General features: G+C 43.7%; 1 protein-coding gene across 3 annotated transcripts in view; it reads right to left on the bottom strand.

Annotated features, from left to right (window-relative positions):
- Window positions 1–27,865, bottom strand: part of FRS3 (fibroblast growth factor receptor substrate 3) — a 97,688-nt gene that overhangs the window by 6,959 nt on the left and 62,864 nt on the right. For all 3 annotated transcript variants that reach the window (XM_069238410.1, XM_069238408.1, XM_069238409.1), the window contains one exon: window positions 4,805–4,966. In XM_069238410.1, coding sequence (XP_069094511.1) covers window positions 4,805–4,966 — 162 coding nt within the window. The remainder of the gene's footprint in view (window positions 1–4,804; window positions 4,967–27,865) is intronic.

Here is a 27,865-nt window from a genome sequence, read left to right as displayed (position 1 = left end):
AAGAGTAAACAGAAGAAACCGAAATAAGAGTAAAAAGAATAAACCGAAATAAGAGCCACAGTACATACACAGAAACTTAAATGGGTTCATTTAAGTGTTTAATTCATTACCATGTGCTGTACTTCATGCAACTATAAAAGGCTTGTCCAGCACTTGTGCAAGAACTGGAAGTGAACTGACATTAATTGCAATGATACATTTTTGTTCAGTTATTGTTACATGGTTGTTTACACCATCAAGGGTGAGGATAGTTGAAAACAAATTTTGAAAGAGGTACTGCTAATGTTCCAATATCAGACGCATAACCTCAATGCCTGAGCACTTTTTCACATGCTGATAGGTCAAATTTGTAATTAAAATATAAAAAAAAAAAGGCTTGTTGAGCATGCAGATCTTGAAAAGATGAACATTTTGATCATCCGTTAGTTCGTGCTTAATCTGATCAGAGTACATAGGGGGTTATTCCAACTTTGGAGGAAGTGGTAATCCGTCCCAAAAGTGACGGTAAAGTGACGGATATACCACCAGCCGTATTACGAGTCCATTATATCCTATGGAACTCGTAATACGGCTGGTGGTAAATCCGTCACATTTGGGACGGATTACCACCTCCTCCTCCAAAGTTGGAATAACCCCCATAGTGTTGACTCCACCTCATGACTCTTTAATCTACTACCAAACACTCCCTGCCTCTTTATCTCACTCTTGCAGATTCTTTACCACCCCCCTTTCTCATTTTGCCACTGTTTTTCCATCTTTTGTTTCCTCCTTTTTTCCCTATTTTCTCTCTCGTGCTCTGTATCAAAGTTTGTTTAGGAAAACTTAGTGAATGTCCCCAGAAGTGAGTCCGAGTGGGCCCACCTGCAACCACCAACTCATAATGAGCAATGGCCACTGACAAAAAACTATGCTTCACATTCATACAAGTAGGAAAGAAAGGAAAAAAACATTTGTCACACTCAGTCATGTACATAAGATACTACAAAGGTTTGTGTTCACAAAATCAAAAGTTACTTCTAAACCAACAATGAATAAACACTCTAGTAACCACACACAATCAAATACCAAACAATTGTTTCATGGCACTCCCAGGGTGGCACAAAAAGGCGACCAGACGAAGTAAATGCAATGTGGTGCTATAATAATTGTACTATTCAAATGCCAACAAGATAAACTAACAGGGAGCACAACTCCTAAAGTATCCTTAAGTCTAAAGTCAGACAGTCAAGATAGTTGTTCTCTCTAAATAGGAAGCACCCTGTGGCCTGCAGGGAATTTAAAATAATAGTGATCAGGGTGCACATCTTTAAATGTAGAACAAAACAAAAAGTCTGAATTATATGCTTTTATACTCAATGCTGGGTCATACAAATTCGAGACCCAAGGACCATTTCATCTCGTTGGTGCAATTTATGATTTGAATGTAAACAGAACACACATCTGATATACATGGATATTTCTGTACTTTGGTGGCTTTTCATCACAACTTGAGATGGATAATGAAGTACAGTCTACATGAAATACTCTGTAACCGGCTGTTGAGGTGGAAATGTCCTCTGCATGGCAACGGATGTGCACCCGTAATGATGTGTCTGTATTCCCAGTGCTGATTTTTGTTGCTATAGGTAAACACAGATCATGCATGTGCCCCATCACACAGACCCGTGTCATAGACTGTGGTCTTTTTGATTTGGAGAGGTGCCCAAAGCGATACCCTGATAGTGGTGAAAGACTACTGCTTTTACCAGGAGATAAGTAGCACTAGCGTGGTTGTGGCAGCATAGCTTGTAGTTAACAATAGGAGTAAACAGGCCCTCTTTAACCTGGTTCACTGGAGCAAGGCCTACAGGTTCACTCATTCAAGGTTCTGCTGCTGTGTGTATAACTCACCCCTTGGCTTACATAGGTTTGATGTGGAGTCCTGCACCCGCATGAGTGGTGTATCTGCGCTGGGTGTGTGTGTGAACACTTGGGAAGGGTACAATACAGGGATATTGCAGTGCTGTGCGGTGTGTGTATGATGAATGGATGTGCTGGGTGTATGCGCCTGTCTGGTACAATACAGGAAGGATGTAGTGCAGTGCATGCATGTTTAATGCATGTTTGGGGAGTATGTGTGAGTGGTACAGCACATAAATGACAGTACTCTGCAGTGCATGTATGATAAATGCAAGTGCAGGGTGTATGTGTGCTTTTGATTGGTACTGTACATGAAGACTAAGTGTTCCATTTTGGGGAGACAGGGCTGTATGGTGAAACATGAGGAGATCGAGGAATTTCCCCAGACAGATTTGTATATTGCTGCATTCCTGTAAATTGGGTGGGGCACACTGGAGTAGGGAAAGCCAGGCTTCTCCTGTACACTTCAAAGGGTGCTCTCAGATTCAAAGAGGGGTCACAAAGTAGGGGCCTGGACACATCACAGAAAAGAGAGGAGTCTGACAGGAGAATCATAAAGAGTAGGGCTGGGGCACTGGGCTAACAATTTGATAAACATATCACTGTGGCCGACATCCAGGTGTGAGCTCTAATCACCCCCATGGCTTGTGTTGTGTGGCTATCAGCTTTTGCTGTGATATACTGCTTCCAAGAGGAAGAGGGCAGAGGAATTGGCACATCAAGAGCAAGCAGACCTCCAACATAAATTTTAAAAACGTCAGACCATAAATGACGCTTGGTGTCTGAAACTTAGCTAGAAGCAGGGAGAGCTTGAGATCCCAAAAAATTGTCAGCTGTCAAGTAGCCCATCAGGCGGTGCGATAAAGAGAAGTTCAGTAAGACTTCGGCCTGTGACGAGGACTAGGGCCAAGGCCTGCTAGTCTCTCTGTTGGGAGAGAGGATCACAGCCAAGGAATTCAGCAGCCAGTATACGTTTTAACTGAAAATATCCTGAGGTATTGCAGTATAAAATAGGCACCCAAGAATGACATTCAAAGTGCAATGCCCGTAAAAAAGCATGGAGTGTATCACGGGCGGCCTTATTTATTTATTAATAACTCAGACAGTTGACATATCCCTTGCATCCAAAATTGTTCATACCGCACTGGGTTCAATAAGCAAAGGATACTCCAATGTCATGATAGTTCCATAAACACTTAAAACTTTATTCCAAAGTTTAAAAACTTTAAAGTCGCATTTTGCAACACATGCATCAAGCCAGATTTTCAGTAGACAACATCCTCTAGCAGAAACTTTGGCTTACCTCCCTTCTCGAGGTTTAAATACATTAATTGCGAAGCAAAGTTGTTTCTCATTATTATTTTTCAACAGTAGCCCAATCAACATCTATATTTCAAATTACCTAATGAATAAAAGTCTTGAGTCATTCTTTTTTAGCTTTAAACATCATATCGCTATAAAAAATGCAACTATAATGTAATACAATTCATTTAACCAACTTCAAAAGAGCAAAAACTTCAAATCCAAAATCCAAAGTTTCCTTCAGTCTTTAGCGCAATCTGCTGAATTCATTTTAAAACATTTATCTATACAGCCTTTATCTACATTAGACAGCAATAATCAATACACTAGAAGCTCACAGCAACGTCCATTATTTTAGATCACGGAAATCTCAAAAGCCCCAGCCTTTATACAGAATGTAATCTGTGTTCAGATTCAGCCCACAGATCCCCATTATTTTTTTTTGTCTTAATGGCAGTTCCCTCTCCTTAAGATGAAAAGTTTGAAAAAACTAAAATAGATATATTTAACTGCACTGGGTTCCTCATTCCATTCACACGGACCGTGATTTACAATGATAAAAGAAGGTTCAGAGTAACCTAAAAATAAAAATGTTGCTAAAACAGCAAAAGTAGGGGGAAATGGGGAAATTGTGTTTTCAACAAAAACGCTTTACTTACCAGTAGATCCCATGGGTTGAGTTACCTCTACATACAGCGGTACAGTTATAGGGAAGGTTGACATTTCGGTGGCCACCGGGAAGAGTAAATAAAGTAGTACGTCAATGTGTAGTCTGCATGAGTGTGTATCTTTTGTTAAGATTCTGAGTCAGGGCCCATCAATGACTGAAGCTTTCATATATAGTTTTCAAGAAGTTATTCCCACACAGTCGAACACACATTCTCACATGATTCCTAGTAGGGCACTCCACATCAAACCATCAAACCAACAAAAATACTTCAAATAAACGGTGTGCTATGCTGGCCTGGCAGACTCTTTAAACTCTGGGCCTCCGTAAAACAAATATGCTTGTTCATGTACTACAATTTTAATGCTGAACTAATAGCCTCAACTAATACTGAATCACCAAAGTACCAAAAATCCCATCGCTCTTGGGAAGAAATAAACAACTTACATAAAAATTAAATGGCTCCCTGCAAGAAAATGAAATTCCTCACTCTAAATAACGCCGCTGTTTCTGAATAGTTACATGAACAAAAACCTAATCCAGTTGGAAATGTCCAATTTCTGGCAAGGATACTGCAAGACTACAGAGTATTTTTCAAAGCTGGTGTTTAAATTTCAAAACTTAAATCTTCATCTTTTCTTAACACATGCTATATTAGGACTGATCGCACCCCCTGTACAGTTTCAACAACTGACGCCAAAACATCCTAACTCAAAACAAGGGGCGATGCAGGTACGTCTTCAATGTTCCTACATGTTTTAAACTCCTGGTAAGCTGCTAAACAGCAGACTCCCTTCATTTCTCCAGTTTATGCCTTACATTCTTCCACCCGTGTCCCTGTGGTACACTCCCCTATATGTCAACTGCAAGTACGAGTGCTGTCTTGCATACCAAGTACTCGAAACATTGTCTGAGGTAGAAGGATACTTTACTTACTGCTTGGGGTCTGTGGTGTACGGGGCATTTCAAGATCTCCCGGGTGAGTATTCCTTGTAATGATGACTGGCTCCTCCACCACATTGATACTGTTACATTGCATGAGCTCCTGCAGTAAATTGAAGATCTCCTCAGCTCGAGAGCACTTGAACGCGAAGATACCTGTAGAGATTAAATAGTAATTTAGAAAACGTTACAAATCAAAATCACTATTACATCTTGAGGTTCTTGTTCAGGTCCATTCCACTACCTCATCTGGAATTAATTACACCTCAATCACAGAGATGCTACATTTCCAACTGTGGTCTTGTTACACCTCCTTCATAGATGCTGTAATGCAAGTAGGGTCAGTAAATCTCAACCACACACTGCACGTCACATCAAGGATATGTTACTGCAGATGTTAAAACCCTTATTGCACTCCTTTTAATTACAGACACTCTGTTCCTGAATGGGGCCTGTTAGCCCGAGTCATAGATTCAATGCTCTCTAGGTGTTATTTAACCTACAAGCTCAAATAGTAGAGCCTTGACTCTGGATAGTTAAACCTCAATCTCGGATGCTAATACACAGACTTTGGTTGGAGAAAATTACCCAGATACTCAGTAATTCTTTATTACAAAGATCTTACAGCACCTACTAGTTCTTATGAGCTACACAGAATGCTTCGGGGTAAATGCCCCATTAAGCCCTAATGGCATGGAACAACTTGCAGGAAATCAGAACATTTATTCCTGAATTTAGTAATTAGTATCTCGCCATCACAGAAAACTACAGAACAAAAGGTCTGTCAGAAGTAAGTTCTTTATAACCATTATTTTATAAAATCAAATCAAACAGCTGAATGGTTGACTTAGGAATTTCATACTCGGCCACTGTCATGAAACTTCCATCCTTACCTCATGACTGAGTGCTTCTTGGCCGTGGAGCACATAGTTTGCAGAAATTGATTTAGTAGATTACATGCTATGCATTTATGCCAATTAGTTTTGGGTGTAGAGCATTACAAGTTGTTTTTCTTAACAGTCAAGTTTTATTTTTATGTTGGACAACTCGTGATCTCTCACGTTCCTGAAACCCACAAACTGTAGTAATGTAGATTTTAGGTTTGGACAGGTCTTCTGGAGTTAATCAGCAGTGACACTCAAATCCAAACAGAAACCAGGATCCAGACAGCAAAAACGCTCAAAACAACTGAGGTTTCATTTGTACGACCAAGTCACCAATTCATAGGAGAATGACCTGGAAAGGGAAGGAAAGGGATGGTGGGGAGAGGAGGAGAGTGAGGGTTGGATCTGGGAAGGAATTGGAGTATACAGTTCACACTATTTAAATTTTGCCTATCATGTATTGTCCCATTCACACAGTTTTCACCCTATGTCTGCTGACAAAGCCAACAAGTATTAGATTACACCAAAATTGAGTACAACCTATTGACTGAGTCTCCTCGAGGGGTTTATGAAGGACAGAAAGGTTTTTGAAACTGAGGATGTGAGGGATTAAGGCAATGCCTCCTGTTTAGGTGGGAGGTGTAGGGCAGTGCAGGTGGTAGGTGCAGCACAGTGCACTTCAGTCTGAGGCAGACCATGGCTAGGGGAAGCAGGCCCCTAAAATCCCAAGAATCCACACTTCACAGGCAAGAATGAACACAAAGGTCTCAGTCATCAGAAACATCACACACATTAAGTGCATCTCAGAGCTTCTCTGAACTGGACTAACCTCGAAAAGAGGATTAGCTTGGAAAAACTGTTAGGCCTCAAGGAAAGGAGCGACAGCAAAGCGGGGCTTGAATGCAAAAGTATGTCAAACACAAAATTCTGATTGGCATGGAAAACACAACATATATTGTACATAAGCCAGTGGCCTTGACGGACATCGAAAAAAGAACTGCGCTTCATTACAGGAATACAGCTCCACCAACAGTTTCGTTGCCAAAAATAGTTGCCAACTCAGCCACAATACAAGGATTCAAAAATGGGTACAACCCTTAAACAGTTCCACAAAAATGGCTTGAAATAATCACCAACACCAACGAGTACTGCACACAGTTCACATCACTACCATAAAATAATCCAAGACATCACAAGATGAACAAAGACCGCTTCCCATTTCTCTTGGAGGACTGATCGACACCTATGTCAAGACCATCCACTGCAGAATGAGCACAATATATTAGGAAATTCTGCTAAATGGAGACTTCACTGCCACTTGGCACCTCAAGGGTGTATACCCCCAAATCCCTATGCATCCAGCCCACTGCTAGTACCTCAGGTGTGTAGCTGAAGAGTAAGCATTACCAGTCCAAAGGTCTTCCTTGTGGCATAAGTCTTCACCCAGCCTATACAAAACGTCTAACAATAGTGGCTACACTGTTATGCCGACAGGAAATTGAGTGAATCTGCACCAAGCTGAATTGCTTATGAAGAACAACTTTAACCAGGGCCTTAGCTTCAGGGGGTTATTTGGGGAATCCGCCTCCCCACCCCGCCAAAAAAATAATATTCTAAGCTTGGTAGCTATGTCTGTGCCGATTTTTCTTGTCATCCTGATTCCACTAAGATTTTAACCTGTTTAGTTTTTTGGATCAGGAACTTAAATCTACTTAGGCCCAGAATTACAGAGATTTTGTGTTGTGGTTGTGCTTCCACAATGCAAAATCCTTTTTAGTATTTACAAAGCCACATAAATGTTGATTTGCATGACAAAGAAAAAGTAGCATGACAACACATTGGGCTGCCTTGAGTTACTTTGTCGTCAGGCAAGCGTTCCGTTGGTGGTGCATGGGCATCCCTGTGTATCTACCCATGGATTGTGATGCAAACCCATATTTACAAAGAGATGTAGAGATGGGTTTGTGCCAAAATGCTACTCCTGCCTGAGGCAGAAATGTATTTATTTATTTATTTCTCCTCTTTATTTCATCTTAGCATGTGTGCTGCATAACACGGTACACAATAAAGAGGAAAACACTCCCAGGGTAGTGTTTGTGCAGAAAAGTACCCTTTCCTACATAATAAACATATCCTGAACTTAACGCAGACCCCCTTGCACTATGGTGCAAAGGTGCCTCCTTTGGCGCTAGGTAGCCCATAGTGTGCCAGCTTATCAAGAGAGCAGAACTGAGCCATTTGTTTGAAGATATGGCATAGTCCTGATCTCTTCAGGTGATGCAATGCAGCAATTTCGCTTGTTACCCAGCACCACTTCTTTCTAAAATGCCCTTTAGTGACTGATTTACCAAAAAGCTAGTAAACCTGCTATCTGAATGGATGCAAATGTACTGCTTTTTAGAATTCGCAAACACTGAAGTAGGCTTGGAGAAAGTAACTCCACTCTCAAGTTTCCATATAGCCTACTGCTAGTCAAACACCTAAACCATGACTGGACAGTGCTTGCAAATAGCTTAACCACTGGCAATCCACTGGAGTAGCATTCCAAACCACCGTTTTTCACCCTCTGTGCCACTCTAGACAAAGGGCCTTGTTCAAGATTTAGCTCACAGAGTAAATGCAGACACGGCGGTGAAAGACTTTACAGCCTTTACACTGCCTCCCAAGTTTGGAGATGTCTTTCAGCTCTGAGGACATCTGTAATACACTGGCAGGAACTGCCGTTAGGCTTCATGAAACATTTTTTCCTAAGTAATTTTATTTTTCCCGATGTAGGAGTTTGCTTGTGAAAAAAAAACACTAAGGGCCCCCACACCAGTTTTCTCCCATGGTGTAGGTGTCATTTTTCTTTTTTACTGTTCCTAACTGCCAAGCTATACATGACTGTACCAGGTTAATAAATAAATAAAAAAAAGACTATCTGACCAACCATCCCAAATAGGGCAGACAGTCAAATGACCTACTTTCAATGGCAACGACTCCAACAAGCTCTCACAGATAGCCTTACACTGACATAGAACATTTTACTCCATCAGGGAAAAACTTGCAGTCTACCCTTCTCCAAATTGGGCAGGTGGACCTAGAGTTTAGCGGACAGAGTACTCCATCGTTGTTGCAACAGAGTGCATGCCTGGCTAACTCTAAGATCCACCTAATGCAGTGACCTTGGTCACTTTCCACATTCACACTGTGGCCTACGGCTTCTTCAGTTGGGAAATGTGAGATTCACACCCCTCGAACCTTAAAGTCTAAGCTATGCTCCTGACTCCAACAGCCATAAGTGCAACAACCTCATTCAACAACCGGCAGTGCTAATGCAGAGCATTGGCTTCACAAGCAATGCAAAGTCACCATAGTTTCATCCAATAGTGCTAAATTGCCTGACAGCTAATATGTAATGTAGTCCAGCAGAAGGCCTACCACCACATCAGAGAGGGGTGTCACACCCCAGGCACTTATGAACAAGTTACTTAACTTTGGTAATGCTCTTTCTGATACTTACTTTTCACCACAGCTTCTCCATATTTTGACTATCCCCAGGCACCAGACTGGATCCAGATTTTTTTTTAATCTGTTGCTCAAATGTGCCCGTAGATGGCAACATCAGACAACCTCAGGAAGTGACGGTGCAGAATTGTACTGCCCCAGTGACCTGATGACAGTTTACCTTGAACCTCTCCACGCCGTCAAATGGGGGTCAATCATGACAGTGTGCAAAGCTAACTTGGGACATCATTAACACAGACTGGGTAAACACAGAGCAGCGAGGAAACCGTGATAAGGTAGTATATCCATCAGACAAAGTGTAACTGAAGCTAAGTAACTTGTTCCGATTGATACTTTTAACTGCAAATTCCTCACCTTTCTGAAAGGCACCCAAGCTGTACCTCCCGAATAACTTGGCTGTCAAGATAGTAGTAACTGTAAGCAAGAATGCCCAGGTATCAGCCTGGCCCAGTAATGCAATACCCCTCACCAATGACATCGACACAGCCTTGGCTCTCGTGGAACGAGCCAGAGGGCACTCAGGAGACCTCGTTTTAAACAGGGAATATACTGAGGATAATCCACCTGGACAGGGTTTGTTTCTATACTGCATTCCCAAAAGTCAATTGAAAAGCTGGTTGTCTACTCCCTACTCCTGCATATGCTTGATGTAAAAACATTGAGCTCTCCTTAGGTCTAGCCACTGAAGTGTTTTCTCCTTCTTAGAGGGAGGATGTCGGATAGAAAATGGTGGGAATGGTAATGGACTGACCCACAATTCTTTGTCAGAAATGAAGTACAAGTCTGCAGCACCGATTTCTCAAGAAAGGAGGTGCGGGGTGCAGGGGGTAGCACTAATAGCACCAGCAGCTCACCGACACAATGCATAAATAATTGTAATGAGGAACATCGTTTTGATAGTTAGCAGATGGAAAGAAGACCTGTCATGGGTTTGAAGAAAGCACACATCAGGAATGCAAGTTTAAGGTCCCACCGAGACGTAATGAAATGAGTAAGTGAGAAAATGAATGTGAATTCTTTTAGGATCCACATCACAGCAGTTGATTTGAATAAGAAAGGTTGATCAGGTAAAGGCAAAAATGCTGAAAGGGCTGACATATGACACGTAATTGTGCTAATTGCAAAGTCTTTCTGGGCAAAGGATAGGGTTAAATAACTGAAAATCGGATACCTTGGCCTGTAGAGGATAGAACTAACTAACCAACTTCAGGCCACAAATTTCACCCAGCAACCTGAACAGATAGATGTGGTGGCAGTGGGGCTAGCTGCAAGAAATCACATTCAGGATCTCAGCATGTACATCAAACATCAAAACCACAAAGCTGTCACAGGCTAAGCTCTACTCAAGAAGGTGTAGCCTGTGGGGATTCTGGTGCAGGACAAAACCCTGCTGACAAAACAAGAAATCCTCCTGAAGATGTAGACAGATCAGAGTGCAAATCTCCAGGCTCAGAAGATCAGTATACCACACTCTCTTGGTCCAATCCAGAGCTATCAAGATGAACTGAGCCCATTCGTTTATGGAGAGCCAGCTCGGTTGAAAAGCATATATATGTGTGAGCCACTACATATGAAAGGAATATCCCAAGAAGTCTCCTAGTGGTAACTCATGTGCACAATTATCATGACGTTGCACATTGTCTGTCCTGATAAAAAATAAAAATAAAAAAATACAGTTTTGGCTAATAAATGAGTTGCCCTTCTAACCAAGGGGGCAGGGTTTATGTACCAAGAAAGAAAATAAGCATTCCCTCAGCTGAAAATCTGTACTTCCACATCCATTCACACTACCACAATGCACTACATATTGTGGTTACAAGGAAATCTTAAAAACAATGTGAAACGACCACAGGAATATAAAAAAATATAAATACATCATGTATTTATTATAACTATTAAAACCCTCGGGGGAACCCACCAGAGCGGAACTGTTGGTGGCTAGTAAGGGTTGTAGAACAGCACTGGAGCATAAAACTGAGACTGTGTCCATAGATGTCAACTTACTGTGGGTGGACCTGCGCAAAGTGTTGGAAAAGGTCACAACAGCCGAAGGCAACATAGTGGAACTGCAAGGGGAAACAGCGACGTAAAAGAAGCAAATGGCTCAGCTGACCACAACCACCGGAGAGTTGGAGCAGAGGGCAGAAGATGCGGAAGGCCGCGCCCGACGCAGCAATATCAGAGTGTTGGGCTTCCTGGAGGAGAACTCGGTGGAACTGTTCCTGGAAACGTGGGTGCGAGAACAATATAGCCCCTCAGGCCTGTCTAACCTTTTAATGGTGGAGAGGGCACACAGGCCTCTGGTGCCCAGACCACCACCATGGGCACCACACCGAGCCATCATTGCCAAAATTCTTAACTACACCAACAGGGACTGCATACTACGGGCAGCTCAAGAGCATCAGTCAATGCTATATGGCAGTAATAAGATCACCATCTACCCAGACTATAATAAACATGTAGAAGAATAGAAGAACTGCGAAAATCATACCCAAGTGTAGAGCAAAAACTAAGAGCGTTACAGCCGCAGTACGTGCTACTGTTCCAAGCCAGATTGAAAGTGCTAGCCCAAGGAAATACATTTTTTCGACAGTCCTGGGGAGGTATGGGAATGGCTGGATATCCGAGGAGGAGCACTGCCACAGCACCCTCCGTGTGCACATAAGGTGGCCAGGGGGGCAGTTGGCTTGGGGGCACACGGTCGGGGACAACTCGATGAGGCACCGGGCACAGCCCATCAGGGCGAGAGGAGAGTCACTGTCGGTGAGGACGGCACCCTGCAGTTGGGCTCAGAGAATGAGGCAGAGAGACGAGCCGTCAACATGCAGCTGGCACTTGGTGGAGAAATGCGAGGCCCCAGCCCGGGGTCAGACATCATACCGGACACATTGTACACTCCTCAGATGGGGAATAACAAGGAAGCTTAAGTCAGCGGAGACCTGTGAACGACAGTTGCTGTAAGTAAAACTAAGTGAGGGGGGGGGGAGAAACAGGTGTAGACTTATACAATGTAGGTGTGAAGTGGGCCTGTGCTGTAGGGCAGCAGGTTGCATGCTGCAAAGAAGTAACTACTTGAAAAAGGAGCAGACCTCAGCTGGCACTTGGCGAGGAGGGCGAGAAATGAAGAGGAATACGTTTCATAACGAATGGTAACACATTGTGCTACACTGAGGTTGGGCAATGGGCCGGGAGCAGAAACAGTTCATTAAGATAGTCCGTGCCGTTGGATAGGCTGGGAGGCAGTGCACGTCCTGGCATATGCGTGGTGTAGGCATAAAGGGCTGTATAGTTGTGCTAAATATGTCCTTCGGAGGGAATGGGACGTTTGTAGTGTGTTTGTTCGTTTTTAGAAGTAGACAGCAGATAATGGTCACTATAGCATGGCACAGAAAGGTTGGAAACACTAAGAGATATACCACAGGATGGGGGCAGAATATAAACTTTTGACATGGAACATCCGAGGGTTAGAGACATACACTAAGAGGTATAGGGTGCTCACCCACCTACTTAAAGAGACATAAAATCTCTATAGCTTGCTGCAGGAAACAGATTTAGATGATGCTGGAGCAGCTCGCTTAACAAAATGGAGGGGACAGATATTTCACTCACCTTACTCGACATATGAGATGGGCATGCTGATTTGGGTGGCACCAGGTGTTCCGTTCATCCACACATACATGAAAGCAGATGTGGGTGGTAGATATGTGCTGCTCCGGGGTGCGCTGGACGGCCATGAAGTGGCCATTCTGGACACCTACGTTCCTAACGATGATCCAGCCTTCTTCTGCTCCATGCAGGATCTGCGTGATGTAGAGGTGCCAGTCATATGGCTCTGTGATTTTAACTGTATCTTAGACACTAATCTGGACAGAGCAACCCCTAGACTGGGTACCAAACTCCTAATGACCAGCACTTATCGAGAAGTAATGCACAACCTGGGGAAGGTGTATGTGTGGCGTACCAGTCACCCCGATAGACAGATATATACGTTATTCGCTCACGCACAATACACATAGTAGGCTGGACAGGATACTGGCGGCAGCGTATCCGCAGTTGGAGGACCTGGAGGTGATCCATATGGCCAGATTCCTCTCCGACCATACTCCGCTTAGCTGTCTCCTGCGGGGGGGAGGAGGGGGGTTAGAGGGCAACAGGAGAATCGAGCTTGGAGAATGTCTGCAGATATACTGGACGATGTAACTGGCATTACCTGATTATATGGCAACCAAATGGGATTCAGCGAACAAATAGGGCAATAGAGTGGGAGGTGCTAAATGCAGGGCCGAGGGGCCAATGTATGAGCTTAGTGTGCGGAGACAGCTGCAGGCGGATCTTAACAAGGTGGAGGAGGAATTGGTTGCCTTGCAGTCAAGGGAACAATCACAACAAGATATGGTAAATAGGGAGCTACAGGTGAGACGTTGTATGGCTGACATATGGGACAAATATACATTAAACCAATGACTGACAGACACTACACAGAGAGGGGGACAAGTCGGGTAGACTGTTCGCGTGGATACTAAGGCGGGAATTGCCTTCCCCAGAGATGACGCACTTGGCGTCAGAGGAGGGGATCAGGATTACCACTAGTGCTGGGATACTGGATACTTTTTGTCGGTACAGTCAGCATGTATATACTGCAGACCCTAATATGCCCCAGAACTTTATGTCCCATTCCTGAGGGGGCTGACCCTTCTGCCGCAGACAATGACTGCAATGGAATCCCTAGATACTCCCATAGATGTGGAAGAATTGCGGACAGCAATTAGCCTACTGGCACGGGGCAAGGTGCCAGGGGGCCAGAGGGGGGTGGCTTTCTACCCGAATTTTATCAAACATTCTCAGAGACACTCATGATAGGATTGCTAAACGTACTTATGGCGGCACGAGAGAGGGATATTACCTCCTACAATGCGTGAAGGAGAAATATGAATGTTCCTCAAGCCTGGCGGTGACGCGGCTGATCCTTCCCCTTATAGACCCCTCACTATGATAAATGTGGACATAAAAGTACTATGCAAACTGCTTGCCTCTCGGCTGGCGCCCTATGTTCCTCAGTTGGAACATGAGGACCAATGTTGGTTCATACCGGGGCGTAACGTGGGCATGAATTTGAGACATCTAACGCATGTGATACAAGAGGTGGCTGGCCATGGGGAGGAGATGGCTCTGGTCTCTATAGACCTAGAGAAGGCCTTCGATATGGTGGACCGGGGATTTTTACTAGCAGTGCTAAAGGAGATGGGGGTTCGGCTCCTGATTTCATGGCTGGGTACGTCTGTTATACACGGAACCCACAGCGGGGGTGCGGGTGGGTCGGAGCCAATCAAATGTTTGGGGGATAAGCAGGGGGCACCCGACAGGGTTGTCCTCTATTGTCCCTCCTGAACGCCCTGGCTTTTGAACCACTGGCCATTTGGGCACGGCGTGACATAGGGGACGGAGGTGTAAAGTGATGTCAACCATATCATCTCATTCTATGCAAATGACGCACTGTTCTATATATCGTCCCCACGGGGTGCACTGCCTGGGCTGCTGAGACTTATGGAGGCATTTGGAGATATATCAGTTCTCAGATTAAACAAACATAAGTCACTCATATTCCCGATGGCGGCGTTGGCTTCCGTACCGATGAATTGGCTACCGCATCTGGGACTGCGAAGGGAGACAACTAAATTCAGATATTTGGGGTTGCAGGTGGCACCCACCGGGGAGCAGCAGTTGCGTCTCAACATGGGACGAGTGGCTGAATCTCTGAAAAGATTGGTGGTGTTTTGGAAGACGCTGCCACTCTTGCTCATGGGTAGAGTGGTGGTAACTAAGATGGTTCTGCTGCTCAGGTGCCTGTATACCGTACAGAACTCGTTTTGCCCTATCCCACAGAAGATATTTACACAACTAAACTCTGTACTCACTTCATTGTTGTGGGCGGGACGTCGCAGTAGGGTGGCTCTAAATACACTGACCCGCTGTTTTGCCAACAGGGGATTGGAAGTGCCAACAACATGTGGCACAGTGGCTCACGGAGGATGACAATTGGGAAAAGCAACTGGTGACTGGCTTGGCGACAGTGGAGCACCACCAAATCACCTTAATGGTGGGCACTGGAGCAGAGGGAACGATCCCATTCATAGTCTATAACACGGCAAATATTTGGCAGCGGTGTGTAGAAAGGGTAATGCGGAGAGCTCCCTTTCATCGAGAGCTACCGCTTTGGTCACTGACACCAGTACGCCAGATCACAACTAATGTGTCATTTCAGGCATGGAGGGAATGGGCTGTATGCAAATAGGAGACCTGTATCCAGGTGAATACTTTATAACGTTTGAACAAGCATGTGACACTTTCGGCCTGGGCCAGGGACACTTTCTTCATCACGCAGGGTGGTTGAAGTGGCCAAACGAACTTGGCCTACGTACCCTGCTACGCCGCAGCAAGTCCTAGATGTCCTAGTAGTGTCAGGAGAGGGTGACATTTAATCAAGCAACTATATAAAGCCATGAGAGAGGAGGTGATGGGACAGCCAGTTAGAACGCAAGAGGTCTAGGAATTAGAATTGGATCCCTAATAGCTGGGAGCGACTGCACCAGCATATGCGAACGAACATGTATAGTCTTGTGCAATGCGCGATTTAGGTTAACACATTATAACTTTCTACATAGAACATACCTGACTCCCAAGAGACTGCATCGGATCTCTATAATACGACCCGACATGTCCCCAGTGTGGTGAGGGTGGGGCAGACTTTAGGCACTTAGCATGGTAATGCTGATTAGTACATGTCTTCTGGGTGCGGGTGGTAGCAGACCTCCGGGAAACCACAAGCATACCTACAGAATGCTCAGAGCTGCAGTACCTCTTGGGGCAAGTAAAAAGACAAAAAGGACACAAAATGAACTACAAATTCCTTAACTGGCACTGGTGTTGGCAAGGCGAAGGGTGGCCATTACTTGGATGGGCCAACGTGCGCTGGCACAATGGCGTAGGGATGTTGAGAAATGGACGTTAGCTGAGGAGGCGCACATGAAGAAATGTAGGAGGGATTAGCGATTGATGAAGGGGGGGCTTGGAGGGCAGTGTGCAAATCATTTCACAATCCATGTATGGAAGGGGAAACTTCAGAGAGTTTTAACACTGAATGTCCGGAAGATGGGACATGTTGAAGCGGGACTAGTAAGACTGACACTGCTGTCAGGGCAATGACTGCTAAAAATGTAATGTTGAACCTACTCTCGGACATAGGGTGTTAATTGTAAAAGCTTCTAAAAGATGCTGTGTTTCTAATGAGACTATTGCCATGGAAAATGTATGCCACTGTCACTGCTGTTGGTTGTGTTACTTATGAAAAAAAAAATGTACAATTTTTTTAACTTTTTTTAAAATTAAAACACACTCTGTTAAAGCATTTTAATACATAGTGATTTGTGGTTTTGTGAATGCAAGTTGAAGAACAGATTTTCACCTGGGTAATTCGATTCGGTCTTGGAGAAAAAAAAAAAAAATTGAGAGCGCAAAGGTGTCCTGAGCCAATTCCAGATGAAAACTCCATTCAAGGTCTGACAGCTGAAATCTGTTTAGCTGTTGTGCTCTAGTGCTGAGTGAACCTGTCAGATGATTGGCTACCACAGAAATCTCCTGATGTTCCAGCCATTTGGGTTGGGAGAGGGTGAACATAGTACGATATGACCGGTTAGTGTCCTCCTATCACCACCACAGGCCGTAGGGTGTCTCCTTCAAAATACAGATGTTGCTTGATAGGCCCCAGTGTTGTGCCTGCTGGAAGTGGAGGATGCACTGCAGAGCCCAATCGAATCATGCCATGCACCGCCTGACCATGGCCCTGGAAGAAGAAATCAAACAACCAGGAGGCTATAGTGGCAGATGATAATGGAGACTTAAGATTTATGTCCTTGGTGGTCTAACGGACCTCTGCTACCACCAAGTCCTCTGGCACCACAAAAAGTCAGAGTTGGCTGCTATTACTTTATCTCCGACCACCTCAGCACCGAAACTAAAGTCACCTTCCGTTCCGAAACATACCATCTCAGCACCAATATAAGAAACTGTGGATGACCAAATCGACCCAAAACAGGAGAAAAATTCATTTTCAACCTTCAACAAGACTTATTCTGGCAAAACCAGTGCATTTGGCACCTACTCCATCTAAGCGCCAACTATCTTTCGAAGAGTCCATAGCTCCTCCAAAAAAGAAAAAGGATATTACTACTACTCATATTCACCCACCTTTGCCTGCTTCGCCTCCACCACCTCTACTTCTCTCACCACCACTACCTACTTCACACATTTAGTGATATAGGTGAGGCTACACCACAAGACTCCCCACACTCTTTTACAGGGGATCAAGGGGAGGATGACACTACACATCAAACAGCTGTAGATCCATGGGACACCTAGGACTTTGGCCCCTCTGAGGCCAACGAGCCAGACCTAAGCCTTCGCCACCAGATGATGCAACATCATTTCAGGAACTATTAGCCAGGACAGCTGCTTACCACCAGGTCCATTGGATAAAGATCTAATAGAAGAGGACTTTCTATTTGAGACACTAAATTCCACTACTAGAACATGCTAGTATTTGCCTATGTTGAAAGGGATGACCAGACATGCCGAGGAGATCTTTAAAGATCCCGTAATGGCATGTATCGTTACTCCACTTGTAGATAAAAGAAGGAACGCTGCACCTTCAGAACCTCAGTATATTAAGTGCCAACTTCCGCCAGATTCATTAGTAGTATCTAATGCATGCAAAAGGGCGAGTTCACAAGTAACATCCTCTTGCCCCTCCTCCGGACAGAGTCCAGACTAATTGACACCTGGGCAAAAGAGTAGCAGCTCAATCAGCTAACCACTGGCACATAACATGCAAGATATGACAGAGCCCACTGGGATCAAATGGAGGATTTATAAGAACACCTCCCCGAAGAGTATAAGAAAAAACTGCAGCAAATTGTTCAGGAGGGTAAATTAATCTCCAATAATTATATTAAATGTGCCCTAGATGCAGGAGACAGCAGCCAGGGGCGTGGATACAAGCATTTTATTACTCAGCCATGCCTGGCTAAGTATATTGCATAAGTGTATTACATAAGTATATTGCATAAGTGCAACAGACAGTATTAAAAAAAAAAATTTGATCAACAACATCTGTTTAGTCCACACGTGGACCAAACCCTAGAGAAAATGAAACAAGACCTCAAAGGTGGCAGATCTATGGGAGCACTTCGAAGTCCAAATGCTCATGGTTCCTTTCAGCACCTGTCATACAGATATGGCCATACAACAACTCCAACAGATGCCTCTCCCTCCTCTTATAGAGAACAATATCAAACCTCCTCTTCAAGCGGTTTCTACAGAGGTTCATATATAGGAAACAACTCGAAAGGATGAGGGGAAAGGTGCCTCCACCTCCAAACAGTGACTCACTTTCAATTCCAACCCCCTAAACGATTTATCACCCGTCAGGGGACATCTACAACAATTTCTCCCAGCTTGGAAAAACATAAACGATCAGTGGGTGTTTGACATTATCCAACAAGGTTATTGCCTAGAACTCATCAAAACACCTCCAAACACACCACCCAGAAAAGACAAACTTTCCATACAACAACTAGAACTGTTAAAGCAGGAAGTACAAGCTTGCCTTCACAAAGGAGCTATAGAGTCTGTTCTTCTTCTGGTCTACTCTATAGACATACTTCTTCCTAAAAAAAAAGAGGGCTCTCTTCGGCCTATTCTAGATCTTAGACCTCTCAATCAATGCATCCATTTGGATCACTTCCCTATAGGATGGTGCCCCCTCTGTTACAACAGAGAGATTTTATGTCTGCACTAGACCTAAATGATTCTTGAAATAAAAAATAAAAATTGGTGATCAAGGTGAATTGAAACCGCGCCTTCTTCCTTTATTATATATATGCAATTTATGGCAATTTTCGGTGCACGGGTCGTGAGGGCCAACCCCCTAGACCTCAAATAGCCCTGGGCTCAGAACATTGAAAAGGAGACCCAGCACATCAAAGTGTCCATTGATTTCCACAAAATTATCAAATTTCTTCAAAAATCACATAATTCAATAGAGTTGTATATTTTTTATAGCCCTGAAGAAGTCCGTTTGGACGAAACGCGTTGGCTATGATGGATTAGATATTGTCATTGTGGATAAATAAAGAACAAAAAGTTTTCATAAGAACTCTATTGAATTATGTGATTTCTGAAGAAATGTGATAATTTTGTGGAAATCAAAGGACACTTCGATGTGCTGGGTCTCCTTTTCAATGTTACGAGACCTAAATGATGCTTACTTACTTTCATAACCCCATTCACCCAGCTCACTGCAAATCTCTCAGGTTCGCAATACAAGGAAAACATTACCAGTCCAAGGAGCTTCCCTTCGGAGTAACTACAGCACCTTCTGTTTTCACCAAGTGCCTGACAGAAGTTGCAAACTATTCATGTCTTCCCATATCCCGACGACTGGCTTATCAAAGCCATTACATTAACATTATGCCATCAACACACTCACAGTAGTCACATCTACAACCCTCACAAGTTCAACCATATTTGGAAGCTATTCTCAACCCACAACTATGAGTCTCAACACACCTTGCAGTCATGGACAATACTCTTGCCGACCTCCTCAGCAGGAGGCACCAACAAACCCATGAATGGGAACTCAACCCACTAATCCTCCTCCAGTATCTTTGAAAGTGGGGGTTTCCACATATAGACCGGTTCGAAACTGCAAATAAATCAAAAAGCCCAGATTTGTTCTCCAAGCTCCCACACCCCTATCCAAGGGCAATGCTTTATGGATGAACTGGTCAGGGATAGCTGCCTATGCTGTTCCACCTTTCCCTCTTCTTCTGTTGGGGGTGGGATCGGAAGCTCAAGCAGATGTCCCTCACCCTCACTCTAGTAGCTCCAACTTGGGCTCGACAACCATAGTTCACCACACTACTCAACCTTTCTGTAGTGCCCCACAAGAAGCTTCCCCTCAACCCGGATCTAGCACCTAAATCCAAAGGAACTCATCCTTGCGATTTGGCTCCTGAAGTCGTCGAGTTTGGTTACCTCAACCTTCCGCAATAATGTATGCTAATTCTCAAGGAAGTACATAAACCTACAACAACAACAGCATGCTATGCAGCTAAATGGAAAATATTTGTTTTCCACTGCTATAGTAAAAATATTGATCCTTTCAATGCAGTGGTGCAAAACATTGTTGGGTATTTACTGCATATGAACACTTATGGTCTAACGTATACTCCAATACAAATCATCTAGCAGCATAGCTGCTTACCTACAAAATAGACAACATTTATCTTTATTAAAGTACCAGTAATTAAAGTATTTATTGAAGGCCTTCAAAGATTAATACCACCCAGGGTGCCCCCTGCACCAGCCTGGAATCTCAACACTAAACTTACTAGGCTCATGGGTCGCCCACATGAACCTTTACATAATTGCTCTTTGCAGTTTTTACCATGGAAAGGAGCCTTTCGAGTGGCAATCACTTAACTTAGATGGGTCAGTGAGCTCCAGGCATTAACTTTAGAAGAACCTTTCATCAAACTACACAACGACAGAGTAGTCCTTCATATGAATCTATATTTCCTTCCAAAACTAGTTTCACCTTTCCACCCGAATCAGTCAGTTGAACTATTGGTTTTCTTTCCACAACCTAAATCAGTTGCAGAAACGGCCCTGAGCAAATTAGATGTTAAAAGGGAATTGATGTATTATATTGACTGAACTAAAGAGTTTTATAAAACCAAACAACTCTTTTTTGCTTTTTTGAAAAATGCCCCCTCACCACCCTGGCCGCACACCCAGACACACACAAACAAACGGCAGCCTATATCAAAATCAGGCATATCAAGATGGATATTCAAATGCATTCAGACTTGTTACACAAAAGCTAAAAGAACTTTGCCTGCACATCCTAGAGCTCATTCTACTAGTAAAATAGGAGCTTCGAAGACCTCCTTAGCCAATATACCAATAGCTGAAATGTGCAGAGCAGCTACATGGCCCACTCCACACACTTTCACCAAACACTGATGGATGTCTTTGCACACCAACAAGCTAATGTAGGACGGGCAATGTTATGTACACTTTTTCAAACCACTGCAACACCCACAAGTTAGCAATCGCTTTTTGGAGGGTACTTCTTTACAGTCTATGCACAGCATGTGAATCTACAGCCACATATGCCATCAAACGGATGATACTCAACCTTTAAGCATCTGTTTGTAGCTGTTGTAGATTCATATGCAGCCGACCTCCTACCCGGACACCTGTGGCCGTTAGAGTATCCTATTCAATCACATATGCTAGGCACCTCTTTACTATCACACTCATGATACATTCTCACCTGACTGTGGGAAAACAATCTAACAATGGAGTCGATGTCCATGCACACTATAACCGAGAGGAGGAATCACTTTACTGTGTGACTCGACGGACTTCTTCGAAGAAAAACAACTTGCACACATCCGGAGCCAAAACTAGATGGCAGGAGTATGCACAGCATGTGAATTTAGAACACTGCATGCCACGAACAGATGCTTACAGGGTAAGTAGTAACCCATATCTTCTGTCAGAAAAGAACAGAGAAAAACAGAAAGTGCCAAAAACTGTCAAATGAAATAGTTGTCACAAGTTTTAGTAGTACATTTTTTGAAGGGACAAAAACAAAACTGGCTGAGCTCAATGCTCCAGGGCCCTTGTCAGCAGGAGCTGGAGAAAAAAAAACTGAAGCAACTGCCACCTGCTGTGCATGATGGGATCCTGGTGGTCTCTGGATCCTTAAAGGCGCAGTCTCTTATTTTAACTCATATAATGACAAGCCTAAGGGGCTACACTGTCCTGCTTCAATTAATCACTCTACTCCTACAAAAAAGGGTTTGTAAAAGGCATTTATGCTGATTTACCAAAACATTAAAACATTATATACACATATAATTCTCCTGTCTCCTTTTTAGACTTTAAGATGAAGAATTGGGCCACTGTAGCTTACTCCTATAGGCTGCATAAAACGTTTCTCTCAAGTGATTCTGCAGGCCTTCTTGAAGAAAGGTAAACATTACACCTAAGAAAAGAGATTGTGAAGAAATGCTCCGGGGTCCCTGCACGTGGGCGGGACTATTCAGCGCTTAGGACTATAAATAGAAATCCCCTACGAGAGAAGCAGACTGTGTAGTCACTGCCTTTAAAATCTTCTAGAGCCAATTCTATTTGAAATGTAAAATAAATAAATAAAAATGCTCTAGAGCCAATTTGGCCTTTTCCTCAGTCATAGGGCATGTCCATTAGAGGTGCTGGTATGTCACCAGAAAAACCAATGGCATGCATCCAAGCGTGTTGCTGATCACTGGTGCCTATACAGCATTCCACACAGTCCATCATGTCAAAGCTGGCCCTCAAAACTATTTTTTCAAAGTTTGGTCCAGCCTGAATTATCTGGTCAAGGGCTTTCCTTTACTAGTTGGGAAAGCGTACAAGATGTCTGTGGTTATGTGCACAATTTCAGGTTTATTTTGGCCTTGGAGACAGACAGCGTTAAAAGAGCAAGGAGCCAAACTGACAGAAGAAAATGCTCTTATCAAATGTGTCCATGCACTTTGACTCCCTGTGAACACTTGGACCTCTGCACTCATGGGATGGATGCAGAGTAACAAAGGCCGGATCACCCAGGACTGACCCTTGTTGCCTAGCTATTGGTCAACTAACTAGAAGGGCCAGGAATGGCTATACATCCATAGTGCCATCACAGTGCCTTTTAGGGCCACATTAAATGATAGCAAAGGATCAAACACTGAAGGCAGAAAGTATAATGATATAATCAATGAGTTGGCTTTATCTCAATAGTTGGGAGTTGTAATCAAGTACTTCTGCATCTCTGTGGACAACCACCACCACCAAGGCACTTTCTCACGTGGATGGCTCTGGAAGAGATTCTAATTCAGACTCAGGAGAAGTATCCAGAAGACCACTAGTATTCTACAAGTGCAGGTAATACAATTCAGCATCAGTAATGTAAAGAGGGGGCAAGTTGTCATTGTCCGATATCAGGACCAGATTGACTGAAATCGGCACCGCTATGAACGGGGCTGGAGTGGAAGCAAAGGGCCGGTGCTCGCAAGAAATGGACCCAAACTGGGTCAGCTGGCACCAGGGAATGGCTTCACCTCCCTCCCCATGCCCCCATAGGATCTAAATGGACTGCAGAGAGAGCTGACATCACCTTGAAAATCCACAGCCTGCCCTCTTTGAATGAGTCTAACTGCTGCTTTTTCAATGATGGTAAGTGACACCCGTTTAGTGCCAGGACCGGCCTCAGAATGGGCTCAGTTTCGGATGAATCTTGTGGAGACAAATCCCACTTGTATTTTTTGTACAGATGACAACAGTAAATTTGACTTGTCTGATGAATTAGAACAAGATAAGGACTTGGCACTGGCGCAGCCTCAAGACTTGGATAGTTGCTTCGAGTACAACTTCTTGCATTCTACAACATACTGCTTCGTACACTGCTCCATTATCACCTTCAGATGCATCAGGGAGCATTTACTGTGTAAACTTTTCAGTCATGACTGCAACCAAGGCACCACAGAATATCATGCAGATTTGTGACTGACATTTGCTTCCTGCAGTAACAGCAAGTGCCTGTCACCTTAGGAGGAGGGAGACAATTTCTTTGCACACGGTTCGAGCGGGTACAGACAAAGTTGGAACAGAGCTCTGGATCAAAGGGCATGGAAAAAAGGTCTGGAATCAGCGTGCATGGGTGGCCTCTGCACCATCACTTTTGAGAAGTCAGATGGCACCACCTACTAACTTGTGGGGAAATTGCTGTTAAAAATCAGAATCCAGTCTGGTGTTTGGAGTTAGTCAAAAGCCGAACAAACTTCATATGAGTAAATTAATTCAGAAATCCACATGTGGTGAACGTTTAGGGCAGTTTAATACTTTGATGTCTGTAGGTCTACCTTGATGGTTTGTGGTACCTCTTCGGGCGCCTTTCCCAAAAGACCCCTGCCCAACAAATGGCATGGCCAGAATACTGGCCTACAGCATTTGACAAAATAGTGGACTATGCAACCTGCTTCTGAGATGTAGGATGGCTGCAATGGTAGATTATCCTAAGTGCAGTGGATATAGCAACAGCAGTAGCTATGAATACGTCTGGTATCCTCCTTTGAGACATGACCTTTATCGGGCAAGGTTCCTCTGGCAGCATGACTCTGAATGATGCAATGTCATGTCAAAGCTGATTGTCATGGCAATTAGGAATACAGTGATATTCACAGATATAACTAATGTAGCCAAAAATGTGTTTCCTCTCTTTCTGATTGCAACTTCCTATCTGAGTTGTCCAGAGTCGCTGAGCAAGCTGTAACCATATTTCTTGAATAGTTTTGCATAGTAAGTAAGACAGCAAAGTGCATTGTTCTGCTCCAGTAGGCATGCCACTGTCATGTAAAAAAAAAATATATATATAAATATATATATATATATATTTATTTTTTTACAGTCTCTTGGAGACAGTTGTGGGTGCGTATGTAATGCAAAGATAACCGTTCTGTAAAATATGATCTCGCATGGAGATCAGTCTGATAAAAATCTTCCATCTCCATGTAACACCAGTAGGGTTACGAAGTCAAAAGCTTGCCCAGGGATGCCTTTTAGTAGAGATGATGCAGGTGCAATGCTTGGAATTGCTAGCAATTTATTATAAAAAGAGTTCAAAGTGACATTTGTTTTGTTTACTTATTGGAGGATATTTTAACAGGGTGTAAGAATGTATCAATCTATACGATGTTCATTTATACGTAATCATGTGCAGAATTTTCCAGAGCCGAAGCCTCTTGTGATGTCGACATTGCAATGTTGGAGCTGGTGCTGAGGCAAATACTTGTCATTTGGGAGTTCAGAGTTGAAAAGATAAGGGATGGAGACCGTAGCTATGTGTTTGTGACCCTGCAGATACATTTGCAAAAGTATTTCTTTAATAGACTTTCATTTAAAGGGATACCGGTACTTCATGGAGGTTTACTCAGAGAGAAGATCATCTTTCTCGAGACCATACAATGCATTTTGATAACTCAAGCACCCTTTCTAACTTTGAAAAGTGCAGGTTGAGAGGTGCAAATGGTAAATAGTGACAAGGCGAAAAAAAAGTATTGTATATTTTGGGAGCAATGAGGTAATTGAGACCCCGCTCTCTGATGTGACACTCAGGTACAACTAAGAAAAAGTCGTGGACAAATGTGTTTGTGAGTAGTGAAGAAAATGCTCCCCTGATCAGACAATCAGGAAGATGCTGTAGATTCACATACGTAACAATAAAAACAATTAAGTCACAGAAATGTATTCACTGCTCAGAAGGGAAAAATATAAAACAAAGAACCAAAGGGTCCTCTAGGTCCTAGGACTTCGTTTTATGTAAAATAGTAGGGTATTTACAGTTGACTAAAAGGGTGTTTTTTCCAACAAGCAGGATACCAATTTAAAACATACCTAATGCACACTTTCCAGGAACACTCGTGACATCAAACAAAGTACAACTAGGCTGGTAATACACTTATTCTATTTTTTAAATAAATTAAAGATTTAACAGGTAAATACATCAGAGCCTTTGAACTATTCTAGCCGAATGTTTCCTGTTCAAAAACTCCAAGAAAATACAGAATGCTTTACACCAATATTCGATGTAAAATGCTACACAAATATATCTTATATGGGACAGAGAGGCCCTCATGTATGGCTTGGTAGACCATGCGCCCCTGCCCCTTAAGTTCACTCACAGCAGGTCTCTGTAAAAATGAAGATCTTGTGAAAGCGCCAACTTCTGTGAAGTTGCAAGGTACCCTTCCAGGTTGGAAGAATACACGATGTGTGGTGCTCCTTTGAAAGCGAGTATGTGCTGAGAAGGAGCAAGCTTTTTAACATGCTGGCTTCTTTGGTAAAGATGCCTAACTGCTGGTCCGGTTAGGTTATGTGTATCTGTAACGTGCACTATCACCCATGAGGGTATCCTGGTGCAGAGCAGACGTGTGAGCCTAGCCCTGCTCTATATTATGTTGGTTAACTGAAAAGCCAGGTCTTCAGCTTCCTAAAGAATTTGAGAACAGAAGGGGTAGCTCGGATGTGGAGTGGGAGGCTGTGCTACCCTTTAGGAGCAATATAAGAAAGGCCAGTCCATCTGATCTGTATCTCTGTATGTGTGGAATGTGTGAGAGTTGAGTTCTGTGGCACTGAGGTGTCTGGGTGGAAAGATATGCGACTATTCAGGTAGGTGGGGCCTAAATTGTGTAGTGGAACGTATGTATGAGTAGTTTGAAATAACCATGTTTGTGTAATGGCAGCCAGGGGAGCTAACTGGTGTGCTGTGAAGAAATTCTTCTGGCTGGTTTGTAGTTTTCTGGTGAGTTGCTTGGTAGGCTAGCATAGAGGGTGTTCCTGTACTACAACTCGATAGTGACTAGGGCGTGAGTTTATAATGTTGCTTGGGAATCATTTTAATATCTTCCTCAGCATCTTCAGAGTCTGGAAGCAGGATGCAGTCACAAAGTTGACTCGTGCAGTCGTGGCTAGTTTGCTGTTGATGATTATTTCACGGTTCCTGGCATGGGATCTGGGTGAGAGTGTGGGTCCGAAAGTCGACCGGCCACCATTTGAAGACCAATGGTGAGGTGTTCTTGCTGAAAATCACTACTTTTGTCTTTTTGGTGTTGAACTTGAGACAGCTGGCTTTCATCCAGTTAGCAACTTCAGTCATGCAGGTGGTGAACTAGTGTCTTGTGTTGAGTGTGTTGTCCAAGAGGGAGAGTACGAGTTGTGTGTCAGCATAGAAGAGGATGTGCATGTCATGTGCACAGATGACACTGGCCAGGGGGATCATGTATGCATTGAAGACGGTGGGAGCTGAGTGATGTACCGAAAGGCGCTCTGCAGATGAGTTTACAGGCTTCTGAGAAAGGCTGACTGCTTGTGTTCAGTTAGTTACCAAGGATCAGATCCACTCTAGAGTGGTCCTTGGATGCCAGTCTGGCGCAGGTGCCTCATGAGGATGGGTTGTGAAAATGTATCAAATGCTGCAGAGAGGTCTAGAAGAATGAGGGCTGCCGTGTCTCCTCCATCAAGGATCATGCGGATAGTGCTGTTTCTATACTGTGGTTGAGCCTGAATCTGGACTGCATGACATCGAGGAGCTGTTGGTTACAGAGGTAGGAGCTGTGGCACCTATTGATTAGTTTCTATAAGACCTTTGCTGGGTGTAATAGGAGGGATGCCGGTCTGTATCTGGAAAGAAGTTTGTTCTATTACTTTATTGCCCCTGACAAAGAAATACCCAGCCATCTCCCAGTCTTATCCTCTATACTGCCAAAGGTACAGGTCAAGAGTCATGACTAAGCAGCGTGCGTGAAAGACACGCACTCTCCTAAAGTCTGCTCTTTACCCAAAAAAAAGAGACCGGCTCGAAGAAACCTGTGCCTGCCAGTTAGGAAAAAAACATAGTAGGATGTTGTGTTCCAGGTATTTTTACTTACCAGTGTCAGACCCTGCACAGCAGTGTGGAGGAGAAAGTCATAATGAGGACCAAGGCTGATGTCGTTGAAAACCAGCTTTGCGGCCAAAC

The sequence above is a fragment of the Pleurodeles waltl genome, chromosome 6 (assembly GCF_031143425.1).
Source record: "Pleurodeles waltl isolate 20211129_DDA chromosome 6, aPleWal1.hap1.20221129, whole genome shotgun sequence".
NCBI classification, from domain to species: Eukaryota; Metazoa; Chordata; class Amphibia; order Caudata; family Salamandridae; genus Pleurodeles; species Pleurodeles waltl.
This window is presented reverse-complemented; position numbering and strand designations above follow the sequence as displayed.